The 26,283-nt window shown below is 45.2% G+C and overlaps 1 protein-coding gene across 3 annotated transcripts; it reads right to left on the minus strand.

Annotated features, from left to right (window-relative positions):
* Positions 1 to 2,062: 2,062 nt before the first annotated feature.
* On the minus strand, positions 2,063 to 26,059 carry LOC144594307 (oxidative stress-induced growth inhibitor 1-like). 3 transcript variants are annotated; one of them, XM_078400652.1, is made up of 6 exons: positions 25,912 to 26,059; positions 14,949 to 15,036; positions 12,121 to 12,257; positions 10,216 to 10,407; positions 8,495 to 8,586; positions 2,063 to 6,471 (listed from the first exon to the last, which is right to left on the minus strand). In XM_078400652.1, the coding sequence occupies exons 2-6, from the start codon at positions 14,995 to 14,997 to the stop codon at positions 5,484 to 5,486; spliced, it is 1,458 nt and encodes a 485-aa protein (XP_078256778.1). In that variant the 5' UTR covers positions 14,998 to 15,036; positions 25,912 to 26,059; the 3' UTR covers positions 2,063 to 5,483. The 3 variants fall into 3 exon arrangements, with proteins under 3 accessions (XP_078256778.1, XP_078256777.1, XP_078256780.1); XM_078400651.1 differs by lacking the exon at positions 25,912 to 26,059 and adding an exon at positions 21,969 to 22,058; XM_078400654.1 differs by lacking the exon at positions 25,912 to 26,059 and adding an exon at positions 18,818 to 18,859.
* Positions 26,060 to 26,283: the final 224 nt, after the last annotated feature.

A 26,283-nucleotide genomic window follows, 5' to 3' on the forward strand; every position in this document is an offset into this window, starting at 1 on the left:
CTCATTGGCAGGAGTCAGGTGAAAGCAGACAGGCTCTGTCTTTCAGGAAAGCAAATAAACTATTATCTAAACTGAACGAATCGTCAGCTTTTCCTGCATGAATTGTGTACTTTAGTCACAAGAATGTACACATTAGGGTGAACCTGATTTGTTGTTACAATGTGCTCAGTTCAATTTATCTTCACTTTCTGAACACAGCCTATCGGTTTTATTCATTTTTGGGGAATCAGCCTGTCACTGACCAGGCAGGCACTTGTTGCCCATTACTAACTTCCCTTGATAAGTGCTGCCGAGCGCGGTGCTTTGTACTTTCTCCGTGTGATTACGTGGACCCTTGGGTGCTTAGTTTTCTTCCACATCCCAAGGACACGAGGGTCGCTGGGTTATTTGGCTACTGTAAATTGTCCCCAGTATGTCGGTGAATGTTAGAACCAGGGAGATGTATGGTGAATGTAGGGAGAATAAAATGGGATTAATATAGTATTAGTGTAATTGGAGGGTTGACGGTTGGCATGGACTCGGTGGGCTAAAGGGCCTGTTTGCAAGCTGTATATCACTATTACTGTAACGGTTCTGGTGCTTTTCAGTGGTTCAATGGTGCTTTTATTATCACATGAGCCAATGTTGCCATTGTTAGTAAACAATGGACGTACTCCAAGGTTCCAAGGTTCCTCTGTACATTAACATTCCTAATGTATCTGCCATTTAGTTTATAGATCCTACCAGTATTTCGCTACAGCCCCATCACAGGATTTAGGGAACATTGTTCTCCTAATATCATTAATGCATTGTGAATTCTAGGAATGTGTCTGCATTAACTCCAAGATAAAGAATGAAGTGAGTGATTCAAAGTGACACGAAGGTCTGGGACTCCAGCCTGTGGTGTTAGTGTGTCAGGAGTCAAACGCGCGAGTTAGCCTCCCGCTTGGATTTTGAAGCTTAAAGTTATGGATTTAATGTTAAGTCCCCTCTCCAATTACCAGCATGTCAGCCATGAGATAATTTTCTATTTTCCCACGGCAGCGCTCTCTTTCTCCATTAACCCTTTTAATGCTGGACTTGGAACTTATTTGATTGGGCTTCAGCTAATTTCAGACCCTCCACGTTGTCAGTCAATGAATACTGAATCGGTGATCAATTTCTTTGGCTTACCACAAATATACCTGTTCATATTAGACATGAAGGAATCCCACGTAATTCAACCCATTTAGTTGTTACCTGGTACACCAGCCCACCCAATGAAGTGCAAAGACAGAATCTGCCATGTGATGATATCGCTTTCCTTTGCCTTGGAAATCCAGGTCCCAGTTCATGGAGTCATACAGCACAGAAATAGGCCCTTTGCCCCACCAGGTCCTCACTGACAATTATTCACCCCTTTCTCATTCTCACATTCCCATCAACTCCCCCTAGATTCTGCCCCTCACCGATGCACATGGGGGCAAGTTAATGTGCACAATTAACCCATTGACCACATGTCTTTGGGCTGTGGGCTGGAGCACCAGAGAAAACTTACATGGTCACAGAAAGAATGTACAGACTCCCTACAGATATCACCAGATCAGGAATTAACCTGGGTTTCTGCAGTTGGGAAGCTGCCAGAAAAAGCAGCAAAACTGAGGATTGGAAGCTGTTCAGAATTCAGCAAATGAATTAACTAAAAGAAGTTAACAAAAAGGGGAAATATGAGAGTCAGCTGCCCTCATCTGTCAGAAAGGTGCTGGTGAGAAACGGCACCGTGAAATAATGACTCTACATTATTGATGCATTTGATATAAATTTGGTTACAAATCTTCCATTTCCCACAGAGGTCCACAGTATACTCCCCAAAGTCATGTTACCTCTTCTTTTGGTCTTCATCCATATAATCTCATTTTGATGATCCTTCTAACATGCCTCCTTAAGAGTTTTATTTGTCTCTTTTGCCAATATTGCACATGCTCCCCCTATTAAAACTGTTAATATTACCTCCATAATATTTCAGAAAATTGCCAGCAGCTTTATTGTGAAGATTTTTTTTACAAATTAAATCTTTTAGCAAAACAAATGCAACATTTCATGTTTTAGAGTAATAAGTATTACTGTATTAGTACAATGTCAGTCTTTACAAACTTTAGATATAGAAAAGAAATTATGTTCAAAAGTAGAGAAATTGCCTTATACCCTGAGATTAATTGCACTAGAACCCTGCCCCAGCTCAGGAAGAAAGCAGCTATTGGTCCACTTCCCGCACTGACATTCCTTTGTTGTCTGATGGATCAGCATTCAGCTTTGAAACTGAGGAAACTGGCTTCTGATGGCCTCCAGTAAACAGACTTCTGTGGCTGAAGGGAGAGGAGGAGGGACGTTTACTGTCCAATCTATGCACTACTTGGCACATCTACCACTACCCTTTACTGACAAGCTGGTAGGTGTGATGGAGTTTGAAAGAGGTAGCAGTTGTGGGAGTTGGTGGTTGTTACCATGCGAGCATTATTAAAAAGACGAGAGTTGTCAGTTTCTGTTAACCAATGAAAACAACATGCAACATGGAGAGGAGTTCATTGGAGGGGAGTATGCTTGACAGCCAGTGCCGTGGTATCTGTTTAACACTGCTGTGTGGTTTTTTAATTATTTTTTTAAAGAAACTTTTTTTTTTCTTTGCTGTTTGTTCTACTATACTTTGTTTCAATCCTAATGCTTAGTTTTAACTGGACATTACTTTACATTGCCTCTATGTTTAACACTGGGTGCTGCCATTGTAATGCACACACGACCTGTCCTTAAAAATTCAATAAACAGACTTTAAAAAACCCACTGCTGTGTGTTAAAGCCTCAATGCACCACATCAGGTTGCAACAGGAAGGGTGCTATTTCTTGGAACTGTGGCTCGCTTGTTGAGGGGAGATGGGGTTGTTGATAAATGCAACCAACATTAACACATGACTTTCTGGGGAGAAAACAAGTTCACATTATTAAACGATTCCAGGGTGAAACATATCCAATTTATCTAATCCAACTAAAGGGTCTCTCGTGGAACTGGTCTTGGCTTCGCAGTGAATCAGTCTGGATTTGGCTGGGTAACTGTGAGAGGTTGCCTATCCACTTAGAGGGTTGTGGAAATTCGGTGGAGGGAGGATAGCAGGGTGGTGGTAGTGACGTGAGCAATATCTAACCAGTCGAGAGACATGCGAAGAGGCAAGATTAATTGAAAAAAATAAGAGCACAAAGAGTGTGTGTGAAATGGGAATAGTTATAAAAATATCGTCTCCTCGACGATAACCCAAAAGGCAATTCTTTCAATGACAGGGTCAGCTCGTGGAACCCTGGCTGTTCTGTTCCATGACAGTGGGATTGTTGAGAAATGTGGCTGGCATTCTTCGCATGGCTCTCAGAGAAAACCATTTCACGTTGTTGAACTAATACCAGGTGAAACTTCAGTTATATATTCATGGCAAAAGTTTGCTTTCTGTTGCTGAGTAATCTGGCACCGACAAGAAGAATCAGCCTGTTGAGAAGGTTATAGTGGAGACTCCAATCCCCATTAAAGATTATTGTCAAACACAATCCCTTTCAGTATTAGAATATTTGCTTCGGTGTTCACCTTAATACCAGAGTTTATTAATGTTGTGCAGACAAAGCAAAACAACTGTTTCACCAGTATGATATTAGACAAAATTGTTTAAGCATGATTCCAAAGAACCATGCATGAGATCAAGCCTCAGTGTCCCCTGAACAGGATCGTGATGCATGGGCCACACAATGCAGTTACGATCCGTGATACTGCTGGAAAGTTTGATTGCTGGATTATAGTGGTTTCTTAGGAAATGTGCAAAGAGGCGATTGGCTGCAAATAACAAGCTTGTTAACAACTAGAAGTGAGGCAATCTAAGAGTAGCTCGAGCTGAGAAAAGTAAGAATGTGTCAGTGAGGTAGTTCATGCTAAGTTTCAAAAAGAGGTACTAGAGATTAGGCTGAAGATAGAAACGGCAGAGTTGAATTCAAACATAGGGCTGTTGGAGAAGGAGAGCTGTCTGCTGGTAAAGTTGTAGGACTGTGTTTTGTTCCGTGGAAATCCACTGAAGCCAGTTGTTGAAGACAGGTCAACCACACCTGAGGGAATGGCATTATTTACAAGATGGCTACGAGGGGAAAAACATGTTGTTCACATTGTTCGGAGGTGGAATTTCAGCATACGCCACTTGCCACACAGCCTCAATCACAGAGACCAGTCAGCTGCCTGTGGGAGAGTACAGGAAGCCCACAGTCAAGGTGACCACTAGGGGATAACTCCCAGCCAGACAGAGCTTAGCTGTTTCTAGCCCTTAGTCATAGGCACACAGCGTGGAAACTGGCCCTTCGGCCCAACTTGCCCATACCAACCAACATGCCCCATCTACACTAGTCCCACCTGCCTGCATTTGGTCCATATCCCTCCAAACATCCCATGTCCGGATAAACATTGGCCCACACCGGGAGAGGTAATGTGGCCTAATCTCCGAAGGATAACTGAAGCTTTAAGACAACCATCTATCAACCTCTGTCCACATGTAGAACTAATTGCTTTTAACTGTCAGGCTGAATTATTAATCCTAGCAGGCTTGAATGAGAGTGTGATGGAGATGGTAGGAAAGACTATTCCCTATTGCAGAAATGTATAAAACTACAGGGACATGTTCCTGATTAGGGGAAGAGGTTTTGAGAGGATCTTCCCCCAGGGAGGTGGATGGATTGGGGAATACACTGCCCGAGGAGTAGTGGTGGCAGAGACTCTAATATGACATATGTGGAGGACACATGAATCTCTCAAACATAGAGAGCTTTGGACCAGGCGCTGGCAAATGGAATCAGATGGGTTAACGTGGACGTAGTGGGCCGAAGCGCCCATTTCTGCACTCCACAGTCCGATGACTGAGACCGTCGTTTGCACAGGCAATTTACTGTCGGCCTGGGCCGTCTGCCAACACAGAAACTTTACAAAGAAGCGTCTGTCCGGAATTGTCAGGGGGGGCTGATTAAGTGCCTGGCCCTCAATTTGTGGTTCCCAATGAATCAGAGTCCAAGTGGGCTTTCTTGGAACAAAAACGGGCCTGAACGAGTTTTTCCAGGAAGTCTGGTTTCACAGAATTTCTGTCGGGTTCGCTGATACAGACAAAAGTCATGTCGAGAGAGGGCCCTATCCCTTGCTTGTGCTAATCTAACGTGTGCTGGTGAGTGTGAACATTGTGAGCGATCCGCTCAGATAATAGGCTTTAAACCAGGTAAACACCGCATCTTATCACCATTCATATCACCCATTTCACTTGGCATGACAGGCACCCCTGCTTTTCCCTGCAAAGTAGTTTTTGCAGGTGAGCTGCCCATCGCACCTCGCGTCACTCAATGTAACCAAAGGCGCAAAATGAAGATGGAATCCCAAAAGTCACTCCTCACCGGCCCTCAAACACCATGTTAGTGTTGAGTTTGAGTAGCTGGCTGCTTGAAGGCCAGCTCTGGATTGGATGTTAGGCATCGGCCCGGTCCTTGAGCAGAGCACTGGTGATGGCCAGAGCACCCCCCTGCAGGAAGCGGACAAAGTTGTCGCCCACCAGCGGCCCTAGGGCATAGACGCCGCTCTCCTGCACGCACTCGTACGTGTAGCAGTCCACCTCGATGGGGTTGCGCTTGGCGTTCACTGGCATCTCCACATTGACTGCCAGCGACCTTCCACAGTCAGGCAGGAACACCAGGTTGGGGTCTGAGCCAATCAGGACGAGGACTGTGGAGATGTTGACCACCCTGTTTTCTCCCGACGCCAAGTCCCGAAGGATGCACTTGCTGTCGGGAGTGAAGCTGACCACTTGGTGCCTCGGAAGGCTGAGGTAGTCATCGTATGGGCCGGTGTTGGTACAGGCCTGCTGCACCATCATCTGATGAACCTTGTGGTATTCCGGATACATCACTTTGGGGAGTTGGTTGAAGATCAGAGACGGGTCGTTCACCTCCCTGCGGAACACGTGGACCACTGGGGCATTGCTGTGGCGAGCGGCGATGATAGCGTCGGCAGCGGTCAGACCAGCCCCCACTATCAAAATAGGGTCACAGCTCGTTCCCCTTCGATGCTCCCTGATGGCTGTTTCCACGTCTGAAGTCGTGTGATAGACGAATGGAAGATCTTCGCCGTCCACACCAAGTCGAGCGGGGCTATCGGAAGTGCCCGTGGCCAGGACGACGTTCTCCGCATAGATGCAGAAAGTCTCTTTCGAGCCGTCCTTCATTTGACTATAACCAGACACCTCGAATGGGCCGGAGCGAGTGGAGGTATCAGCTGTTCGAGATCCGACTGCTTGGGCCATGCATGGCTCCTCTTCCCCATCAGAAGGCCGACTGAACCGCCTCACCGAGGTGACGACAGTCCCGCACACGAAGTTGCCCTGCAGCCCTTTGGCTTGCACGTAGTGCTGGTAGTACTGGGCGATGTCTGCCGTCAAGGCTCTGTCGTTCCGTAGGCACCTGCAAAGTAAGCAGACACATTTGAGGTGGTCCGGATGGGAACCATTGCAACTGTATTCTTTCAACTTTACAAAACACTGGTTAGGCTGCACTTGGAGTATTGCTTGCAGTTGTGGTCATCACAGGAGGGGTGCAGTTGAACTGACAATTGCAGAGGAGATTCACCAGGATGTTCACAGAGTTTAAGAGCTTTACAGCAGAACATCAGGACGTTCAGCCCAATCACTATCCCATGATGCCTATTTACACTGATCCCATTTGCTAACATTAGATCCATGTCACTCCATTCCTTCTCTACCCAAGTACCTGTTCAAATGCCTTTTAAAAGTTGTTGCCTGGATAGGAGATCAGTCCTGAAATAGATTGGTCAAGGTGGGCTTGTTTTCCCTGGAATGGAGAAAACTGATGGAAGAGCTGAAAGGAGTATCTAAGAGTACGAGAAGAGAGATAATCAGGATTTTTTATCCATGGGAGGGGTTTCAAATCAGGAGCGCATGGAGGATTTTCGGGGTAGAAGATCTTTTAGACTATGTCATAGAGTGTTATTTTTATATCAACACTATATAAAGTGTATAGCACAGGAGAGGGTTCAATACGAGGAAAGGTTTCCTGCAGTTGATATCTGGAATTCATTTCCAGAAGAGGTGGTAGAATTAGAAACATTTACTAGGATAAAAGATATTTATGCAGACACTCAAATGGGCAAGAATGCGGTTCCAAAGTGGGCGAATAGAATTAGTGTGGATGGGCATGAACATGGTGGGCCGAAGGGCCTGTGTTGCATGATACTGTGAATCGATGACTCAATGACACTCTGAGATTTGATTGTTTTTTTGTTTTGTTCCATGTTCTCCAAGAGGTTACATGTTGACAAGGCCGGTGCTTATTCACTAGCGGCGGGCAAATATGGAGCTGAGGTACTGAGGATAACTGGTGTCCTGACCAGTTACCAATTACTGGAGTTTTACCAATTTACAAATACCAATTCTTTTGTTAGAGAATTCAGTTTTCAAACTGTTCTGTGAATTATAGCTTATCCAGTACACCGTGAGTTATGGATTCATGCAGTTCCCACTATGCTCTTTCTCTTTCTCTGTGTATTCCAGGTACTCACCACAATCTGGGTGTAAAAAGTCCCCCACAGATTCTCTCTAAATCTCTTCTTCTATATCATAAAGCCATGTCCTATACTTTTATCTATCTTTGATAAGGGGAAAATTTTCCTGCAGTCTACACGATCTAGATCACTCAACATTTTATGTATCACAATCAAGCCCCTTCTTAACCTCCTCCATTCCAGAGTAACAGACCCATGCTGTCCAGTTTGTCCACATGGCCGACATATTCCATCCCATGCTTATTCTGGTGAATCTCCTTTGCTCCCTCTCCTGCGCTATATCATCCTTCTTCCACCTTGGTGACCAGAACTGTATGCACTACTCCAGCTGAGATTCAATCAATGATTTATAAAGTTGGATTATAACCTCACTGCTCTTGAATTCACTGCCCGGACTAACAATTAATGAAGACCAATAACCCCTACGCCTTCAAAACCATCTACATGCTGAGCTACTTTCAAGGACTTGTACCAGCGCTGGAAAATTGGTGAAATTACAGTGAATTTTGTCCCATGGATAATGGGATGATGACCATCTTATCTATAAATTAGACATTCACATCTTTTCTAAGGAATGGCCTGTTTCCATGCTGTAAGAGTTGATGACACATGAAGAAAACCCAAACAGTCACAGGGAGAACATTAAAACTTCACACTGACAGCATCTGAGGTAAGGATTGAACCCAATGTCCGGCACAGAGACATTAGCTCTAATTGCAGCTGTACCGTGCAACCCTCTGCGCCACATTTAGCTCAAATCCAAATCTTCTCTCAATGTGACCCATGTGACCCCAATTGGCACATGGTTGTACTATCATTGTACTATTGTCTGGTAAGGATTGAGAAGATGTGGGAACAAAATCAGGCAGGTCAATGTAGGCATATAAAATCTGGTAAAGTCTTTACCTTCTCTTGTCCCTCATCCAGTCCCTGAAAGGGAGGTCTGGCAGCTCCATCCAGTTCCCAAGACTGAGGGTGATGACGGAACCCTCTATGGACTGCCAATGGAACAAAATCAAGCAAAGGTTAATCCAGAATATTATTGTGCTTTTCCAAAGTTAATGAAAGCTACTTCACTTCCAGTCAACTTAACCTGTTGCAGTTACTGAGCCCTTCTGTAATGAGAACGAGCCTAATCAATCACTGTACATGATGAACATCCCGCAAGTGTGAGGGAGTCACAGAGAATCTGAGATAAATGGATTGATAATTAAATTGGCTTCACACAACTCACATTGGGTGGAGAACTGAAAGTTGGGTGGGATGATTCCGATAAGAACTTTACCTGAACAAGTCTAGTTGTCATCTCTGGATGCACATCTAGACTCAGTTTCAATTTGGGATCATTATTTTGAAGATTCAACCCATACATTATACAAAAGTCGCTATCGTTGACTCTGGTAAAACAATATTACAACAGCTTAAGAGAGTTAAATAGTTAATAAAACTATGTTTTAACAAAATGTATGCAGAAAATAAAATCTGACAAATAAATGGCATTGAATATAAGAATAAGGCTGTTAGGTGTTCTGACAGGAATATAAAATTATTAGAGGCATAGATATGATGATAGTCAGAACCTTTACCCATGGCAGGAGTATCAAAACCAAGACTTGCATAGATTTAAGGTGAGAGGAAGGAATTTTAAAGGGGAATTGAGGGGATTTTTTTTTTTAAGTACCCTGACTGGATGATATTTGGAACACAATCCGAGGAGATGCTGGAGTTGTTTAGACAGAAACTTATTCAAGGCATAGAATGGTACAGATTTAGTGTGGGCAAATGAGATTAGTGGAAATGGACAAAAAGGTCAGCATGGATGCGATGAACTGAGGTGTCTGTTTCTATGCTGTAGGACTCTGTGATTCTAAGTAATGATGAATCTTCAAAAGTCTCAGTAAGACCTTTAAAATGCAATGTGCAGCATTGGGCTTTGCACTACAGGAAATGTATTCACATTTCAAGAAAAACACAAGGCAGATTCACTTGGATGCTGCATGAAAAATTAAAAGTATACTGTCAAAATATGAGGAGATACAGCTGACTTTATAATATGAAAGGCTGAAACTAGGGAGAATGTTTCCATTAGCTGAGAGGTAGGTCATTAATAGGAAGATAACAGTCAGGGTTGCAGGATGTTGTGTCATTGGGTAATTCACCATTGGTAGTTGCAATGAGAAGACACAAGGAGAAAGTGTAGGTGATGATTTATAGCTGTCGCACAGGATCATACAGCCATGGATCAAACTGGGATTGAAGAGGTGCATAATGAGACGGAGGGTGGAAGGGTGACACAAAATACTGGAGTAACTCAGCGGGACAGGCAGCATCTCTGGGTAGAAGGAATGGGTGACGTTTCGGGTTGAACCTCCAGCATTTTATGTCTATCTTTGGTTTAAACCAGCACCTGCAGTTCCTTCCTACACAACGTGAAATGGTGTTTGATCCAATGGATTGTAAATGTGATTAGAACCATTGGTTATCTCAACAGCTTTCATATTGTTAATTATACATGTGATTAAGGATGTAATACAAAGCCATATAAACACATAAATATGGCACCATCCAGTCAAACACAGCCACTGGTGGTATAATCAGGCACTGAACTTAAATGCTTGCACACTTACGTGCCAAGCCCCTCCCAGTGGTCCTTTGCTCAGGGCCAGGTGGGGAATATATTGGTCAGGTTCAAGCCTCCAGCTGAGCACTGAATCCACAGATACACCCAAATCAGCATCAGGACGAAGAAGAGAATCAAACAGGATGCCAACCGGGCTGTGCGAACGGCCTTCCAATCCCTCAGACAGGAACTGCAGGTCCTAGGAATGGCAGAGGAGACAAAGAGGTGTAAAAATGCCAATTGGCAGGTGTATGATGGAGAAATGCTGAACAAGGAGCCCTCATGTGTAGCACTGCAGACAATTAGCTCCCTAGCTGAGTGCAAGCCTGTTCATTCCAGCTTCTCAAATCCCTCTACGAAACTATTTGTGAAACTGGTACCACTGGACCTTTTATCTCAGCTTCCCATCTTCAGTTCTTCCCATCTTTCATTTTGCACAGAGATGCTTTAGTTTAGTTTAGTTTATTATTATCACGTGCACCAAGGTACAGTGAAAAAATGGTGTTTATGTGCTGTCCAAATTAAAAGCTATACATTAATAGAATACATGGCCTTGTAATGTTCAGGCCCCCGTGACCTGCGTGGGTTTTCTCCGAGATCTTCGGTTTCCTCCCACACTCCAAAGACGTGCAGGTTTGTAGGTTAATTGACTGGGCAAAATGTAAAAATTGTCCCTGGTGTGTGTAGGATAGTGTTAATGTGTGCGGGGATCGCTGGGCGGCGCGGACTTGGTGGGTCGAAAGGGCCTGTTTCCGCGCTGTAGAATATAAATCTAAAAAAAAAAATCTAAAGCAACAACTCTACTGTTGCGCCAATGTGCCACCCTAATTGTTCTTTTAAAGAGCTAGCACACGATCATGGCTGAATGGACAAAGATTAAATAAATAAATGGCAGCACAGCTGTGCAGTGGATAGGGCTGCTTGCGAGGAACCTGGGTGCATTTCTGACCGCCATTGCTGTCTGTGCGGCATTTGCATGTTCTCCTCGATGTGCAGATCGGAAGATAATTGGCTGCTATAAATTTCTCCTCGTGTGTAGGTGAGTAAGTAAGTGGAATCAGGGCTATTGATGAGATTGCAAGAAGTATAAAAATTAGGGGCCTGCCCCAGTTAGGCAATTTTAAGGCGACTGCCAGCAACTAGGCTGTCGCCGAACGTTCGCCAGGGTGTCGTGGACATGATCATGAGGAGTCTTCAATGAATCGTAGCAGATCTCGGCACGTCACGGAAAAATTTACCTGCTAGAAATTTCTCGGCAACAGCTGGCTTGTCGCCAGGTATCGTAGCTTATTGCGGGCGCTGTCGCATGCTGTCCCCGGGTTTGCTAGGTTGTCGCAGATGCATTTAGAAGCACGTAATATTAAATTAAGAAAAGGCATTTGAAGATACCAGAAGATAGTTTTGTTTAACCAATTTATTTACCGTCAGGACATTTGACAGGTAGATTGGAGGCGACAGTTTGACGGTCAGATAAGCGTGGGAATTTTGCGATGTTTCCGAAGACGGTGTAATGTCTTAGCCAGGTGCTAGTTTCACAAAAAAAGTAACTTGTATCGACCTGACTGAGCACTGTCGTGGTCATTGTCGTAGGGTAAAAGAAAATTTTGGCGATCTGCTACGACTTTGACAGTCGCCTTAAAAATCACGTAACTGAGACACGCCCTTTAAGATTAAGGTAGGATCAGTGTAAATGAGTGATTGAAGGTCGGAATGGAACAGGTGGACTGAAGAGCCTGTTTCCATGCTGTGTCTCTCATTGATTCTTATGACTTCTACTGTGCTAGAAATTTCCAAGATTTTATAAATATGTACTACAAAAGCTACGTAGTAAGTAGCAAAACAGTTCAAAAAGGAGAGAAAGAGCTAAAGCTAGAAACTGATATTTGCTGTAAGCTCAGTCACTCTTGATTACCTGATCTACAATGGACTTTCCCCGATTTGCCTCCAGTTTCCGTTGAAGAATAGGATTGGGATGGACTGAAGATTCCTTGAAGTAAGGTCTATATCCTGACAAGAAGAATGACAGACAAATGGCTGAAGGACCATTCCCTGTTGGAAATAAACATAAAATTGTTAAGGGGTGTGAAGTCACTGTACACTTTGTGTCGTTAATGGAGTCTGCTCCAGGTGACAGGGATGAGTTGGCCTCTCTAGTTAATTCAGCTGCTTGAGGTGCTTGCAATTAAAGAAACATGGAAACTCACAATGAAAACTGCTCAGAAGCAAAGGGTATAATAGTGCTAGATTGGGAGGAAGATGGATCCAACTCTGAATTGAGGCATCATCCAGTCCAGACAACGCCTTACCCTCCTGCTCACAGGATGCACATCAGCAACTCATCTTTCCCCGACCCTCCTTCCCATTCCAGGCTCACTATTCCTTCTGCAACTACTCCATCTTCACTCCACATCTACTCGCCTCAATCCCTCCATTCTTCTCTTTAAGGAACAGCACCTTACATTTCACTTGGGCAACTTACAACGCAGTGGTATGAACGTTAATTTCTCTAATTTCAAGTAACTCCTGCATTTTTTCCACCCCCTCTTTCCCCCTTCCCCCACCCTAATCATCCTATGTTCCACTGTTTGCATGCCTGTATCCCTGTCGTTAGCACATCTTCCCCAGCCAACAATAGGCCATTGTGGACTCCACCCTTCCTGAGGCCATCTGTTGCCGGCCCTGTTTTGTTCTGGGCTTTGCTATCTTTCAGTCTGAAGAAGGGATCCGACCCAAAATGTCACCTATTCCTTTTCTCCAGAGATGCCGCCTGATCGACTGTGTTACTCCAGCATTTTGTTTGCTATCTTCGGTATAAACCAGCATTTGCAGTTCCTTCCTAAGGAATTCATTGCCAAGATGATAGTGGATGAAAATAGTAAGCAGTTTTTGGCATTCATGGAGGGGTGCAATGTTGCAGTGCTAGTTTTTTTGGTGCTGGAGCTGTCACTGGTGCTAGAGCGGCCGCTGTTAAATTCCCCGCTAGTTATAATTCCCCGCTGTTTATTTTGGCTTTTTGTTTTACAGAGGTGCCGGAGCGGCACTCCGGTGAGCTCCGACAGCACTCCACCCCTGGAGGGTGTGATGGTGGGGTGCGGGAATGGGAAAGGGGTAAATATGGATGAAATTCCAACCATTCCTTACCAGTCACTAGTCGAGGGATTTGGTTGAGAACAGACAGGAGCAGCTCTCCCAGATGCAACTTGCATCTTGTGATACTGCCTGTGTTTCCCAGGGTAAGTGGAGTTGCTGGCAACAGATTATGGCTGTACGAGAGTGACAGGTTGCTGCAGAAAAATGTTTTTATCACAGTATGAAACAGCATGGAAATAGGCCTGGAATCCAAGGACCAGAAGTTACCTCTCTGACATCTTATATCACCAACATCAGCTATCACAGACCATGCCCATCAATCCTTTTGAGGCACAATGGGAACCACATCACTCTATCCAGACACACACCCATGCAGATAAGAACGCTCTAGTTTCAAGCCCTGCCTGCATTGTACGTAGTAAATAGAGGGGCTCAAGGAATGTTGAAGAACAGGGAGATCGAGTCCAAGTCCACATTTCTTTTAAAGTGGCAACATAGGTGTATAGGCTGGTGAAAGAGCCATGTAGCATGTTTGCCTTCATAAGTCAGGAGATAGAATACACGTGTTGAGATGTTATATTGCAGTTAGGCTACAGACTGCAGTTAGGCTATAGTCTTGCAATATAACATCTCACAATATTGTCTGCAGTTCTCATTGCCACTAGAGGGAGGATGGGGTTGTGCTGGAGAGAACAGAAGGAAGATTCACTTAGAGATTCAGAAGGGAGATTTCACATCTAAATTAGGATGACAAATTTAGATTTGTCATCCTAAATTGAAGGACTGTAGTTATGGGGAGAAATTAAACAGGCAGGGTTTGTTTTCCCTGGAGCTAAGGAGACTGAGGGGTGACCTAATAGAGGTTTATAACATTAAGGGAGACATTGAGCAGGTAGACACAATCCTTTTTCCCCTTGGTAGGGATATCAAAAACAACAGGGCATAGGTTTAAGGTGAGAGGAGGGAGTTTTAAAGGAGATACTTGGGATTTTTTTTACCACATGGAGTGGAGATATCTGGATGTTACTGCCAGAGGAGGTAGTGGAATCTGATACAATCACTGTGTTAAAGGCATTTAGACAAACACTTAAATGGGCATGGAGTTTTACTCCAAGCAAATGGGATTAGTGTAGATGGGCAAAACCCTGGCATGTTCCTCTGTCCCTCTCTTTCCCCTCCCCCTTCCCAGTTCTCCCACTAGTCTTCTCGTCTCCTACTACATCCTATCTTTGTCCCGTCCCCTCCCCTGACATCAGTCTGAAGAAGGGTCTCGACCCGAAACGTCTCCAGAGAATCTGCCTGACCCGCTGAGTTACTCCAGCTTTTTGTGTCTACATAAGATAATGCAATCATTTGCAAACAATAGATTGGGCCTAAGGAATTGAAACTGCACTACAATATTCAAACAGAGATGGAAGGAGAAGGTCATGTATTTGGGGATACAAAATTATTACAATATTTAATTTAACATTAAAAGAGAGGGTTGAGGGCGTCAGGTGATTTTACATCCTGAGCCCTTACAGTGAGCAGATCTCACAAAGAAGTGTTGTAAGGATTCCTTCCTCCAGCACAACGATGTTACTGGGCCAAGAGTTGGAGTGACTTGCAAGAGGGGGCTGATGGGGATATTGGTTGGTAGAGCTTGCTTACCGATTATAACGACAGGGATGGGAGTAAATTCTTTCATGGTCTGGTCCATTGTCCACACACTGCTCCCAATGATTCCCGAGTTCTCAATCTGCCAAAACAGAAGGACAGGAGTTAATATCAGTAACAGGATTAATCCTAGAGGCTGTCTTTAGACAACTAGATTAAATGTTTTGAGAGGCTAGTTATGGAACGCATGACTGCCACAACAGGTCCATGGCTGATGCTGTCTCCCTGGCCCTACACTCAACCTTGTGACCTGTTGTTGAGACACAGTTTTTCTATCAATGTCAGCAAGATAAAGGAGATAATGATCGACTTCAGGAAGCGAAGTGGGGCACATACCCCAGTATACACTGACAGCGCAGAAGTATCGATGGTTGAAAGCTTCAAGTTCCTATGAGTAAATATCATCAGTAACTGTTCTGGACTAGTCATATCAAAGCAATGGCCAATAAAGCACATTAACACTACTTTCTTAGAAGGCTCAGGAAGTTTGCCATGTCCCCAACAATTCTCACCAACTTCTACAGATGCGACTTAGAAAGCATTTTTATCAGGGTGCATCACAGCATAGTTTGGGAACAGCTCCATCCAAGACCTTAGGAAATTGGAGAGAATTGTGGATGCAGCCCAGACCATCACACAAACCTACCTCCCTTCCAATGACTCCATCTACGCTTCATGCAGCCTCTGCGAGGCCATCAGCATAATCAGGGACGAGACTCACCCCAATCACTCCTTCCTCTCCCCTCGCCCATCAGGCAAGAGGTATAGAAGTGTGAAAACGCATACCTTCAGATTCAGGGACGGATTCTTCCCAGCTATTTTCAGTCAAATGAACATCCTTTCAACAACTAGAGAGCGGCCCTGAGCTATCATCTACCTCATTGAAGACCCTCGGATTATCTTTGATCAGACCTTACTGGCTTTACATTGTACTAAAAGTTATTCCCTTTATCAAGTATCTGTAAACTAATGATGACTCGATTGTAAACATTTATAGTCTTTCTGCTGACTGGTGAACAAGCAAGAAAAAGCATTTCACTGTACAACAGTACACGTGACAATAAACCACTAACATAAACTAAACTATTCATGGACTCACATTGCATGAAAACAGGCCATTTGGCCTACAAAATCCACACCTACAAAGGAGCATTCCTCCATGTTAATATGAACGCCAGCACAGTTTTTTTAAGCCTAATAGATTCATGGGCTCATCTGAACATTTATTAAATGCTGTCAGTGATTCTACCTCCACCACTCTCTCGGGCAGCATATTCCAGATACTTAACACTCTCCGAGTGAAAAAAGTATCCATCAAATCCCCACCAAAATTCTGCCCCCTTCCCCTCAATCTATGTTCCCCAGTTTCATCTGCTTCTGATATGGGACCTCCCACAGCACACCTTGTGTATAAGGAGAAACTGCAGATGCTGGTTTAAACCAAAGATAGACATAAAAACCTGGAGTAACTCAACGGGACAGGCAGCATCTCTGGAGAGAAGGAATGGGTGATGTTTCGGGTCGAGAATCTTTTTCAGACTGAAGAAGGGTCTCCATCCAAAATATCATCCATTCCTTCTCTCCACAGATGCTGCCGGTCCCATTGAGTTTGTTCAACTTTTTGTGTCTATCTTCTATTTATAACCCTCACAATTTGATGTCCCCTTGCTGCTGCTGGTCTCGACTGACCATCGACCACACAGTGACATGTGAACACCTATTGTGTCTGATATCAGACTAACTCCTCAAATCTTCTGTTAGATTAACCTGTTGGCCTGTTCGGTGTGTTTCCTTCCTTCTCTGTGCACTGAACCAGATTAACTCATCACTGCATTCTTTCTGAGTAATTTCTAAGAATAGCAGAGTCCTATTAATATCACTGCGATCAACATTAAAAGCAATTTCCCCCAGGAGTTAAACAGTGAGCAGCTGGAGAGAGAGGTGGGTTGATTACAGAAAAGGAAGGTGATCTCTGTACACAAGCAGGAATAGCAGATGAGTAGTTCACCCTGATCTCTGCTAATGCACTGATATCTGATACTGCCTGTGCCCCAGGGGAAGGAGAGGAAGTGGAGATGATGAAAGGGTAGTGGAAAGGCCAGTTAGTCAGCTTCAGGACAGGGTATACGCTGAAGGAGGGAGTGGGATAGCAGTGTGATGAGATTTGTCCAGTAACTGAGGGCTGGTCAGTTTAACCTTGGATCCGGGACAACTTTTAGAAACTACTCAGGGGAAAAGAGAGCTTGAGCTGATAAACGGGAACCGGTGCGAATTTGTGAAAGGCAAGTTGTTTTGCCTAACCTGACTGAATTCTTTCTTTGGTGAGGTAATTGACAAGGTTGATGAAAGGAATACAGTAAATGTCACAAAGCTGGACTTTCAGACAACACATGACAGAAGGCAGTTTGATGACGCTTTGGCCCATGATGGAATAGGGGAATTGTTCACGCACTCTGGCTTTGGAGTAAACTGTGGCATTTTAAGAGCCAGCAATGACCCCACCCTGAGTTAAATGGCCAGAAGCTATTCAGATAGGAAAGGATTCAAGAAGGAGGCAGAGAGTAGTGGCAGTGGCAGGTGAAAGATGATGGTGTTCCCCAGTGCGGTCACTGCTGGCTCTTACAATGCAATAGTTCACCCCAAAGCCCCAATGCATAAGAGCCACCTTGGCTCTCAACTTTACATAGCTCACAGCCAATCCATCCAAAGACTCCATGAGCTACCTGTACTGAGATCTGCAGACACAGGGTAGCAGCACTGAGTCCCCAGAGCAACAAAACCTCAGAGAGTCTCCACAGAGCCAAATCAACTGCACAGTATTCTGTCAACATCTGCAACAGCATCCCTCTAATAACAGATGGAACCGTGCCTCTGTAACAACAGATGAAACAGTGCCCCTCTAACTACATCTGGAACAGTGCCCTTCTGGCAAGAGCTTGAACAATGTCCCTCACAAACCCTGACAAGCAGCTGGAACAACTCCCCTTACTGACAGCAACAGGAACAGCAGCATTCACAAACAGCCCTCTCACAAACAGCCGCTGGAACTTTTTTCATGGACAGCAGCTGGAACAGTGCCCCTACCCATGAATGTAATAACTCGGTTAATCTTGGTATAACTTTTCAAGAGAAATATTGAAAAATGAACATTGAACAGCACAGCACAGGAACAGTCTCTCCTGCCCATAATGTCTGTGCCGAACATGGTGCCAAGACCATATCTTATCTGCCTGCACGTAATCCATATCCCGCCATTCCTTCCATAACCATATGACTATCCAAAAGTCTCTTAAATGCCACAATCATATCTGCCTTAACCACCACGCCAGGTAGGGCATTCCAGGCACCTACCACCCTCTGTGTAAAAGACTTGCTCAGCGCATCTCCTTTAAACTTTGCTCGTCTCACTTTAAAATTATGCTGTCTAGTTTTGGATTTTTCCACTCTGGGAAAGGGATCAGACTATCTACACTTTCTATGCCTCTCACAATTTTATATACTTTTATCAGGTCTCCCCGCAATCTCCGACATTCCAGAGAAAACAATCCAAATCTGTCCAACCTCACCCTGCAGCGAATATCCCACAATCCTGCATCATTCTGGTAAACCTCCCCCACACTCTTTCCAATGCTTCCACATCTTTGCAGTAATGGGGCGACCAGAACTGCACATGATACTCCAAAAGCCGCCTAGCCAATATTCTAAAAAGCTACATTGACTTCATCATGAAGGATATTCTCACTGATTTACTCTTGCACTTTTACCTACATTATCTTTAATTTTCATCCAGAGGATACTGGCTCAGTATGTTTAATTACTACACCAACCCTGGAATCAATGTGGCAAACTTGCATTGTACACACTTCACCTCTGGTGTATCCTTAGGTAGGGAGATAAGACCGATACATCAAACTCCAGATTTGGACTCATCAGCACCCTATATATTTGGAGTAAGATGTCTCTACTCAAGTCTTGCAATGAAGTCCAACATGTGGCTTGTCTTCTCGATTGCTTGCTACACCTGCAAGAATACACAAATCTCTCTGAATGCCAATACCTTTTCATCTCTTGCCATTTAAAAAAAATATATATATATTATTCCCCATCAAAGTGGACGACTTCATGTTTCCACATCACCTGGCCCATCTGCCGGATGATTTCCCAGTAACTCAGCCTCGCACCAACTCCAGGAAGCCTCTTTGTATTCTGTTTAGAGTCCACACAGCCGCCTAGCTTGATATCAGCAAACTTACACATGTAAAATGTCACACCCCTCCATGCAAGCATTTCTATAGATTGTGAGGAAGGGGTCCAGCACCAGTCACAACTGTCCATCCCCAAATTGATCTGGTTATTGTGATCATCATCTGAGGCAGTTCCTCGGGATTGAGGGTGACCTGCTTCCTCTCAGGTTCCGTGATTCTGAAGTGTCTGTTGAGACATTGTGGGAACTGCAGACTCTTCCATGGCCAAGTAGATGGCATCTGATGGGGCCGGTGGATAATGCGGAGGTGGTGCCATCCTACCTTGGTTTATGCCAGGTTTCTGTGTTCTCCCAATGCATGAGCCTGAGTTTTTCACTAATGTCTCAAAAGCTCCCCTTCGCTTTGAGTGACCATGGCTCCCAGATACCCAGGAGTCAATCAAGATGTCACATTTATTCAAGGAAATTTTAAGCATCTCCGTGGATTTTTTCCTCGATCCAACTCTTCCCACGATGGAGTTCCAAGAGGGATATCTGACGTCTGGCCTGCAAATAACATGCCCACCCCAAGGTAATCAACTGAGAGTAACTGGTTTCTCAGTGCTGGGGTGCTGGCTAGTAGACTCCATTTGCTGATCCTTCCCTGTAGCGCATTCGGCTTTGCTAGCAGCTTTGCTGTTATTGTCCTGGTGCATAGAGATGTCTGCTGTGGGAAGCCCAGGTCCCAGAAACAGAGCACGGTAGGGATCACTGATGCTCACTGCTGCCATGTAAATAATTACCTCTGTGCCAGGTTTAATCTTCCAACATCCATATGCAGTCTGATGTATTGAAGGCGGCCGTGAATTTTATCATCCGTTGTCTGCCTTCATGGATAGATAGCTCCCAAGATATGGGAAGTGCTGCTTGTACAGTGGGGACCAGATGTTGAGGAACATTGTTTTCAGAATGCTGAGTGCAAGGCCATCTTGTCACCTGCTTCAGAGAGCACGGCAACAAAGATTTGGAGCTTGGCATCTGATTGTGCACATAAGAAGTTGTTGTCTGTGTACGAGAACTCTGTAGCTGACCATCCTGCAGGTCCTGACCCCAAATGCCACCTGTGCATGTTATCCAAAGATGCTGCCTGTCCCGCTGAGTTATTCCAGCACTTTATCTTTCATCATGGTGCTTGGTGCTGTTCTCTGCATCTCTCGTGGTATTGCAGCGTGGTGAAGATCATGCTCACTCTTTTTCTGGAAGAACAGAATCTGTACTGTGATCAGGAGATAGATTTTCAGACACTGGGAGGACACTGGATCATTCTTGCCAGTGGGACAAAGTAGGGAGGTCTCCATGTGGCTTCTCATTGGCAGATCGCACTGTCGCTAATGCCCCTTGGCACACCAGCTCTTCCAGGCCTGCAAGTTTGCGAGAAAGATTCTGGCATGTGACCAAAAGGGAGAAATGTCAATATCATCGAGTCAGCCCTTCAGCAAGGTGGGATTGGCAGGTTATTGAGTGATGGAGTCATACAGCATGGAAACAAGCTGTTTGGCCCACCGAGTCCATCCAGACACCAATCCCATTTGTTGCTCTCATTTCATATCCTTCCACACCTTAACTACCTAAGTGTCTGTCTGAATGCCTCTTAAATGTGGTGATTCGCAAAAAAATTCACGAGCATGTAGTATGAAAGGTTAACTCCAACACCATCCCGCTTCTGAAGAAATCCTCGGTCATGTCAACATTAAATGAAGTCTTCATCCAAGCAAAGGATAGTCCACCTTTTCCCACGCCATAACAATAATCAACTATTTCTGAATTGACTACCCATCTTTTTTTCTCCATCAACCTGGCCTCAAAACACCAGCATCAGAAGCAGCCTTATCACAGGAAAGTAATGAAGATTTTAATGGCACTTCAAAGATTGTTCTTCTTAGACAGAGACTGGCTGGCTGCATATTAACTCCCAGCCGGCAGAGATCCACGATGTTGGGGCTGCCTTGAAGTTCACTGTCGCCTCCACCACTGACGAGAGGAAGCCACCAGGCCTGGTTTGATGAGGGTTTTACCAGGAAGTACAGGACCAAAGTAACCATGAATCTTAAAGGAAGAGGAACATCTCCATATATTCCTGAAGGTAGAGAACCTGTGAACTGCAGAACACTTGGTGGACAGAAAGAACCTGAGGGCAAAGCAGCTGATGCGCAGACATAACATGCACAGGTCCTTCAGGACTGCCAAGCCCTTCCCCACCGAGAGCCAAGAATGGAGATGAGCTCACCAGGGAAGGGTGGGAAGACCAAAGTTACCAACCCTGATGTGAGTGCCTTTGGCTCCATTCCTCAGCTGACTCTGCGGCTCAGCCTGTGGTGCCAACACACAGCAGTTGGTTTTGACCCTTCTCACTGAGCCTTGGCTGTGGCTGCCCACAACCTCGGGGGCCCGTGGAGAAACGATGGAGAGCAAGTGCCGGGGATCACACAGAACTGTGGCTGTCCCATCCTTGCTCAGTCTCTTGGGAGCACAGTGGTGGAGACAGCTGAGTGACTCTTGTTATAGAAGGGTAGCTCTTATCCTGCACGTCATTCCAAAGCTCCCTTCCAACCTGATTCTTCAGGCCAGGGGTTCATGGGTCTCAACTGGACCCCAGTTTGCATAGGGGCTCTGTGGAGATGCCTTGATGGGTGGGAGGTGTTATAGGAGGTGGTATTGTTTCCCAATTACCACCCAGTGGCTCCTGCAGGGAGCAAGGACTGACAACACCTATCCTCAACTATTCAGCATTCCGATGTTGTGGCTAGGTGCTAGGCAGATCAGGAGCTTACCTGCTGGGGCCGGGCACCGAGACAGCTGCTGTGCTTCAGGCTGGGCTCCCCAGCTCACAGTCTGGCAGCACACTGCTCACTCCCGGGACAGTCGCTGGAGTTAACATAGACTTCAGGAGCAGGGAGGAGCCTGAGCAGGAGGGTGGGCCAGGCAAAGTTGCTGAGGGAGCGTGACTCAGCACAAATGAGCCGGGAGCCTGCAAGTGTCAGGAGAGTGTCAGAGGATCAGAGCGCAAAGGCAGCCCCAGAGGCTGACAGAAAAGAATGGGACACGTGCCTGCACATTTACCCTGCACACTCTGACACCTCAGTCTGTCTCTTCATACTCTGGCCTCATGTCCTGGCACTCACACTCTGTCCTCTCCCACTCTGACAAATCACACTTCGACAACAGACACTATGACAACCGGCACTCTTTAACCCCTCACACTCTTGATGTTTTACACTTCTGTCTCATACCCTTCTGTCACACACTCTGTCTCTTTACGCTCTGACTCTTCACATTCATACCCCTCTCTCTGGCCCCTCATGCTCTTGACCACTCACACTTTGTTCCTTCACACTCTGATCCCCTGCACTCTGAACACACACTCTGACCCCCCACACTCTCAGCCCCTGTGTCCCTTCACACTCTGACCCTTCACTCTGTTTCTTTACACTCCTCACACTCTTACCCCTTACACTTTGACCCTTCAGTGTGCCCCGTCACTGCCTTGACCTCATTCTAACGCCTCACACTTCCACCACTCAAACTGACCGCTCACACCTTGTCCTTTCACTCTCTCACCCCTCACTCTGTTCACACTCTGACTACTCAAACTCTGATAACTCACACTCTTAAAACTCACACTCTGACTCTGCATACTCTGTCCCCTCTCACACTGACCCCTTACACTCAGTGCCTTCACACTCCGACAACTCATACTCTAACTCCTCACACTCAACTCACTCACACTCTGACCCCTTCGGTGAGCCTTCACAATCATCCCTTCACACTGAATTTTAATGCTCTGATCTTTCATTCTCCACCCCTCTGGCAAAAGCACACTTTGAACGTCACACACTGAACCAAAGACACTCCAACCCTTCAGATATACAATACAATACAATATCCTTCATTGTCATTGTACAAGGACAACGAGATTGTGACCAATATTTACCACAGCACAAAATAAAACCTCCCTTTGCAAACAATTGCTATATTCATGTCATCATATTGAAAGGCTGACCCCACATTCAGTGACCAGTCTGACCTTTTTGGTCACAGACCAACCTGTCAACCCTGAAACTGATCCCTCGCCTCAGAGTTTGTTGCTTCCACTCAAACACCCTTCACACTTACAGACTCAGCCCTCGCACTGACAACCACTGTAGCCTCAGACTCTAATCCTAGACACAAGAACAGAAACCGACCATTATGCCCTACAGATCCGCGTGGCTCTACTTAAACCATTCCCTCCCTCTCTAATCCCCAGGCCTTGGCATGACTCTTTATTCCCTTCCCTCGCCTACCCCATTCTTCACTTCCATCAGTTATTCTAGGAGTGAGTTCCACAGCCTCACCCCTCTGTGGGTAAAGACGTTTCCTCTAAATTTCCTATTGGTATCCTGGAGACCCCCTGACACTGACAGACTTTGGTGATGTTGCTCCCCACAATGGTACCACTCAAAGAATTTCAGCATTTTAGTGTTCCCTGTTCAGCCTCCAGCTTCCATTTCCGAAGCAAAACCAGGTCCAGTGGGTCCATCTTTCCTCAATGCATAAACACTCACATCCCCAACATCCTTGTGAACCACGTCCACACTCTCTCCTGTGATTCTGCATTCTTTCTGTGGCACATCATACAGACCTCCACTGTGTGGTCCAAGCAAGGTTTTTATCCAGGTTTAGCATAACTTACTTACTTTTCATTTCTACTCCTTTCAAAATAAACCCAAGTATTTGGTTTGCTTTTTGCGTGGCCTTGCTAACGTGTGGTGCAACATCTCATGACAGATGCATGAGAGCTCTATTCCTGGTCCTTTACCCTATTCATTCACGGTTCCCCAATAATACGATCTCCAAGCACCTCCCACAAATTATTTGTCGATTCTATATTAATCCATATCCTTTTGGTTGCAGTTCCTTCAGTGTTATCCATCTCATTCACAAACAAAGCGCCAGTTGTAACAGTGGATGACGAGGGTGGGGTAGCGGGGGAACAAACGCAGAAATATCGTCGAGACCAACCATAGACTTGCCGACTGTCTCGCTGAACACACGCTCAGTCTGCCTTGGCCTAGGTGATCTCCCAGTTGCCAAACATTTTAACTCCCTTTCCCATACTGACCTTTCTGTCCTGGACGTCCCCCACTGTCAGTGAGGCCGCACGCAAATTGGAGGAACAGCACTTCTAATTTCAAGCAATTCCTGCATTTTTCCACCCCCTCTCCCCCCCTCCCCCTCCCGACATCCTACTAGTTTCACTGTTTGCATTCTTGTATCCCTGTCATTGGCACATCTTCCCCAGCCAACAACGGGCCACAATGGACTCCACCCTGCCTGATGTGATCTGTCACTGGCTCTGTTTGATCTGGCCTTCTCTATCTTTCAGTCTGAAGAAGGGTACCAACCCAAAATGTCTCCTACTCCTTTTCCCCAGAGATGCTATCACACCTGCTGAGTTAATCCAGTATTTTGTATTCATCTTCAGAATACAATCAGATCGACAACAATTTTACTGAACTCAATTTTACTGTCTCAACATTCCTGCCTGAACAGCCTTCAGTCTATTGATGAATCAATATTTAAAAGCACGAGCTCAGACCAGGCCCGGCCTACCTAGCAGAGGGCTCCAACACATGAAGGCGCTGGAAAGATAATTCCCCTTCGTCTAAAGATGTGCTGATAGGAAAAAGATTGGATTGGTGTAGAATGACTCTGAATGTGTGCTTACTGTTTGATTGGTTTAACAGGGCAAAGGGCCTATTGCATACTGTGTGAGTTGATAATTGAGTGAAAAAGCCAATTTCAGCAGTAGTGACCATGATGCCACCTGACCCTTGTAAGGATCCATCTGGAAGCCCTGTCCAAGAAAGGAAAATAGCTGTCCTCGTCCCCTCAGGCCTTGCTGTGACTGTCTTCCCAAATGCCCTGTAAGGTCTTGTCAGGATAGTCACATCCCAATTATAAGAATTTTAAGAGACTGTAAATGTAGGAATCTTGAGTTAAAAACCAACTGCTGGAGGAAATCAGGTCAAACAACGCATCTATATTCCCCCACCCCTCCCTACGGATTAACCACCTGACCGTTGAGCTCCTCCAGCAGTTTATTCTATGACAGCAGATGAGACTCGATATGTAAAATGGCAATTACAGGAAGAGAGAATACAAGAATGGAAGAGAGAAATGCACTTTTGAAATCCTGATAGTTTTGGGAAGATTATAGTTATTAGTAAAGCGATTAGAAGATGTTTAAGAGTCTGCTTTAATTAAAGAAGTTTTTTTTTAACCAACAAGGTTTTATAACTAAGTTGCTTCTTCCGGTGAAATGGCCAGGCCTAGAATCATAAATCGGCTTCTGTCCCGACAAAATCCGAAGGGTAAGAATGTGCAAGAGCACAATCAGGAAAAAGCATTTACCGAAAAATTATCTCAAGGTTATCCGAGATACTCGGGTGTTTTGCCTGTGCTGTGGAGATTGGGTAGTGCCGCTAGTTATCTGAGTCAATAGCTTAAACTTTAATTTATCACCGTGACTTTGCAATATGTAAATTCGCTGCTGTGTTTCTAGCTTTAAGGCGTTGAGTGTATTTCAAAAAGGACTTTGAAAGGCAAAACGTTCCTGTTTACTCCGAGCCCCTGCCCCCCGGTTTAATATATATATATATATTTAAAACAAGAGCTTTAAACAGCGGGTTTCGGAATTTTTACAATAGTTCTCAAGTTAAAACACGACCTCACCAATCGAGGATACAATTCGGGTTTCTACGGCGCTCGCCGGCCCTGGAAAACTTCCAGGGAACCAGTCGGCATCGCGTGTGGATCCCGGGCAGCTTCACTGCAAATGAGCTGAACGCCCCGGCGAGAGGCGGCGGGTTGCAAAAGGCAGTTCCGCTCTGTTCCCGTGCCCCGGGGGAGAGATAGCCTGGTGGTCTAAGCCGATTTTCGTGCGGGAGAGCCTTTGTATTTTTTTAATTTGTATTTAGCGTGGGGCGGTCACCCCTCTGTGAAATCAGCGTCTTGCGACAAGCCGCTGGAGCGAGCGAGCAATCAGTCAGTGCGAATAACTCATACTCTGACGACTAAGCGTCCATGCGCTCAGGCAACGCCGCC

Source organism: Rhinoraja longicauda, chromosome 6, assembly GCF_053455715.1.
Source record: "Rhinoraja longicauda isolate Sanriku21f chromosome 6, sRhiLon1.1, whole genome shotgun sequence".
NCBI lineage: Eukaryota > Metazoa > Chordata > Chondrichthyes > Rajiformes > Arhynchobatidae > Rhinoraja > Rhinoraja longicauda.

Coding starts and splice junctions, on each gene's coding strand:
- LOC144594307 (XM_078400652.1), bottom strand. CDS start 14,997: ATGGACCAGACCATGAAAGAATTTACTCCCATCCCTGTCGTTATAATC. Junction 10,408..12,120: donor GAAAGTCCATTGTAGATCAG/GTAATCAAGAGT, acceptor TGCCATTCCTAG/GACCTGCAGTTCCTGTCTGA. Junction 8,587..10,215: donor CACTGGGAGGGGCTTGGCAC/GTAAGTGTGCAA, acceptor TTCCATTGGCAG/TCCATAGAGGGTTCCGTCAT.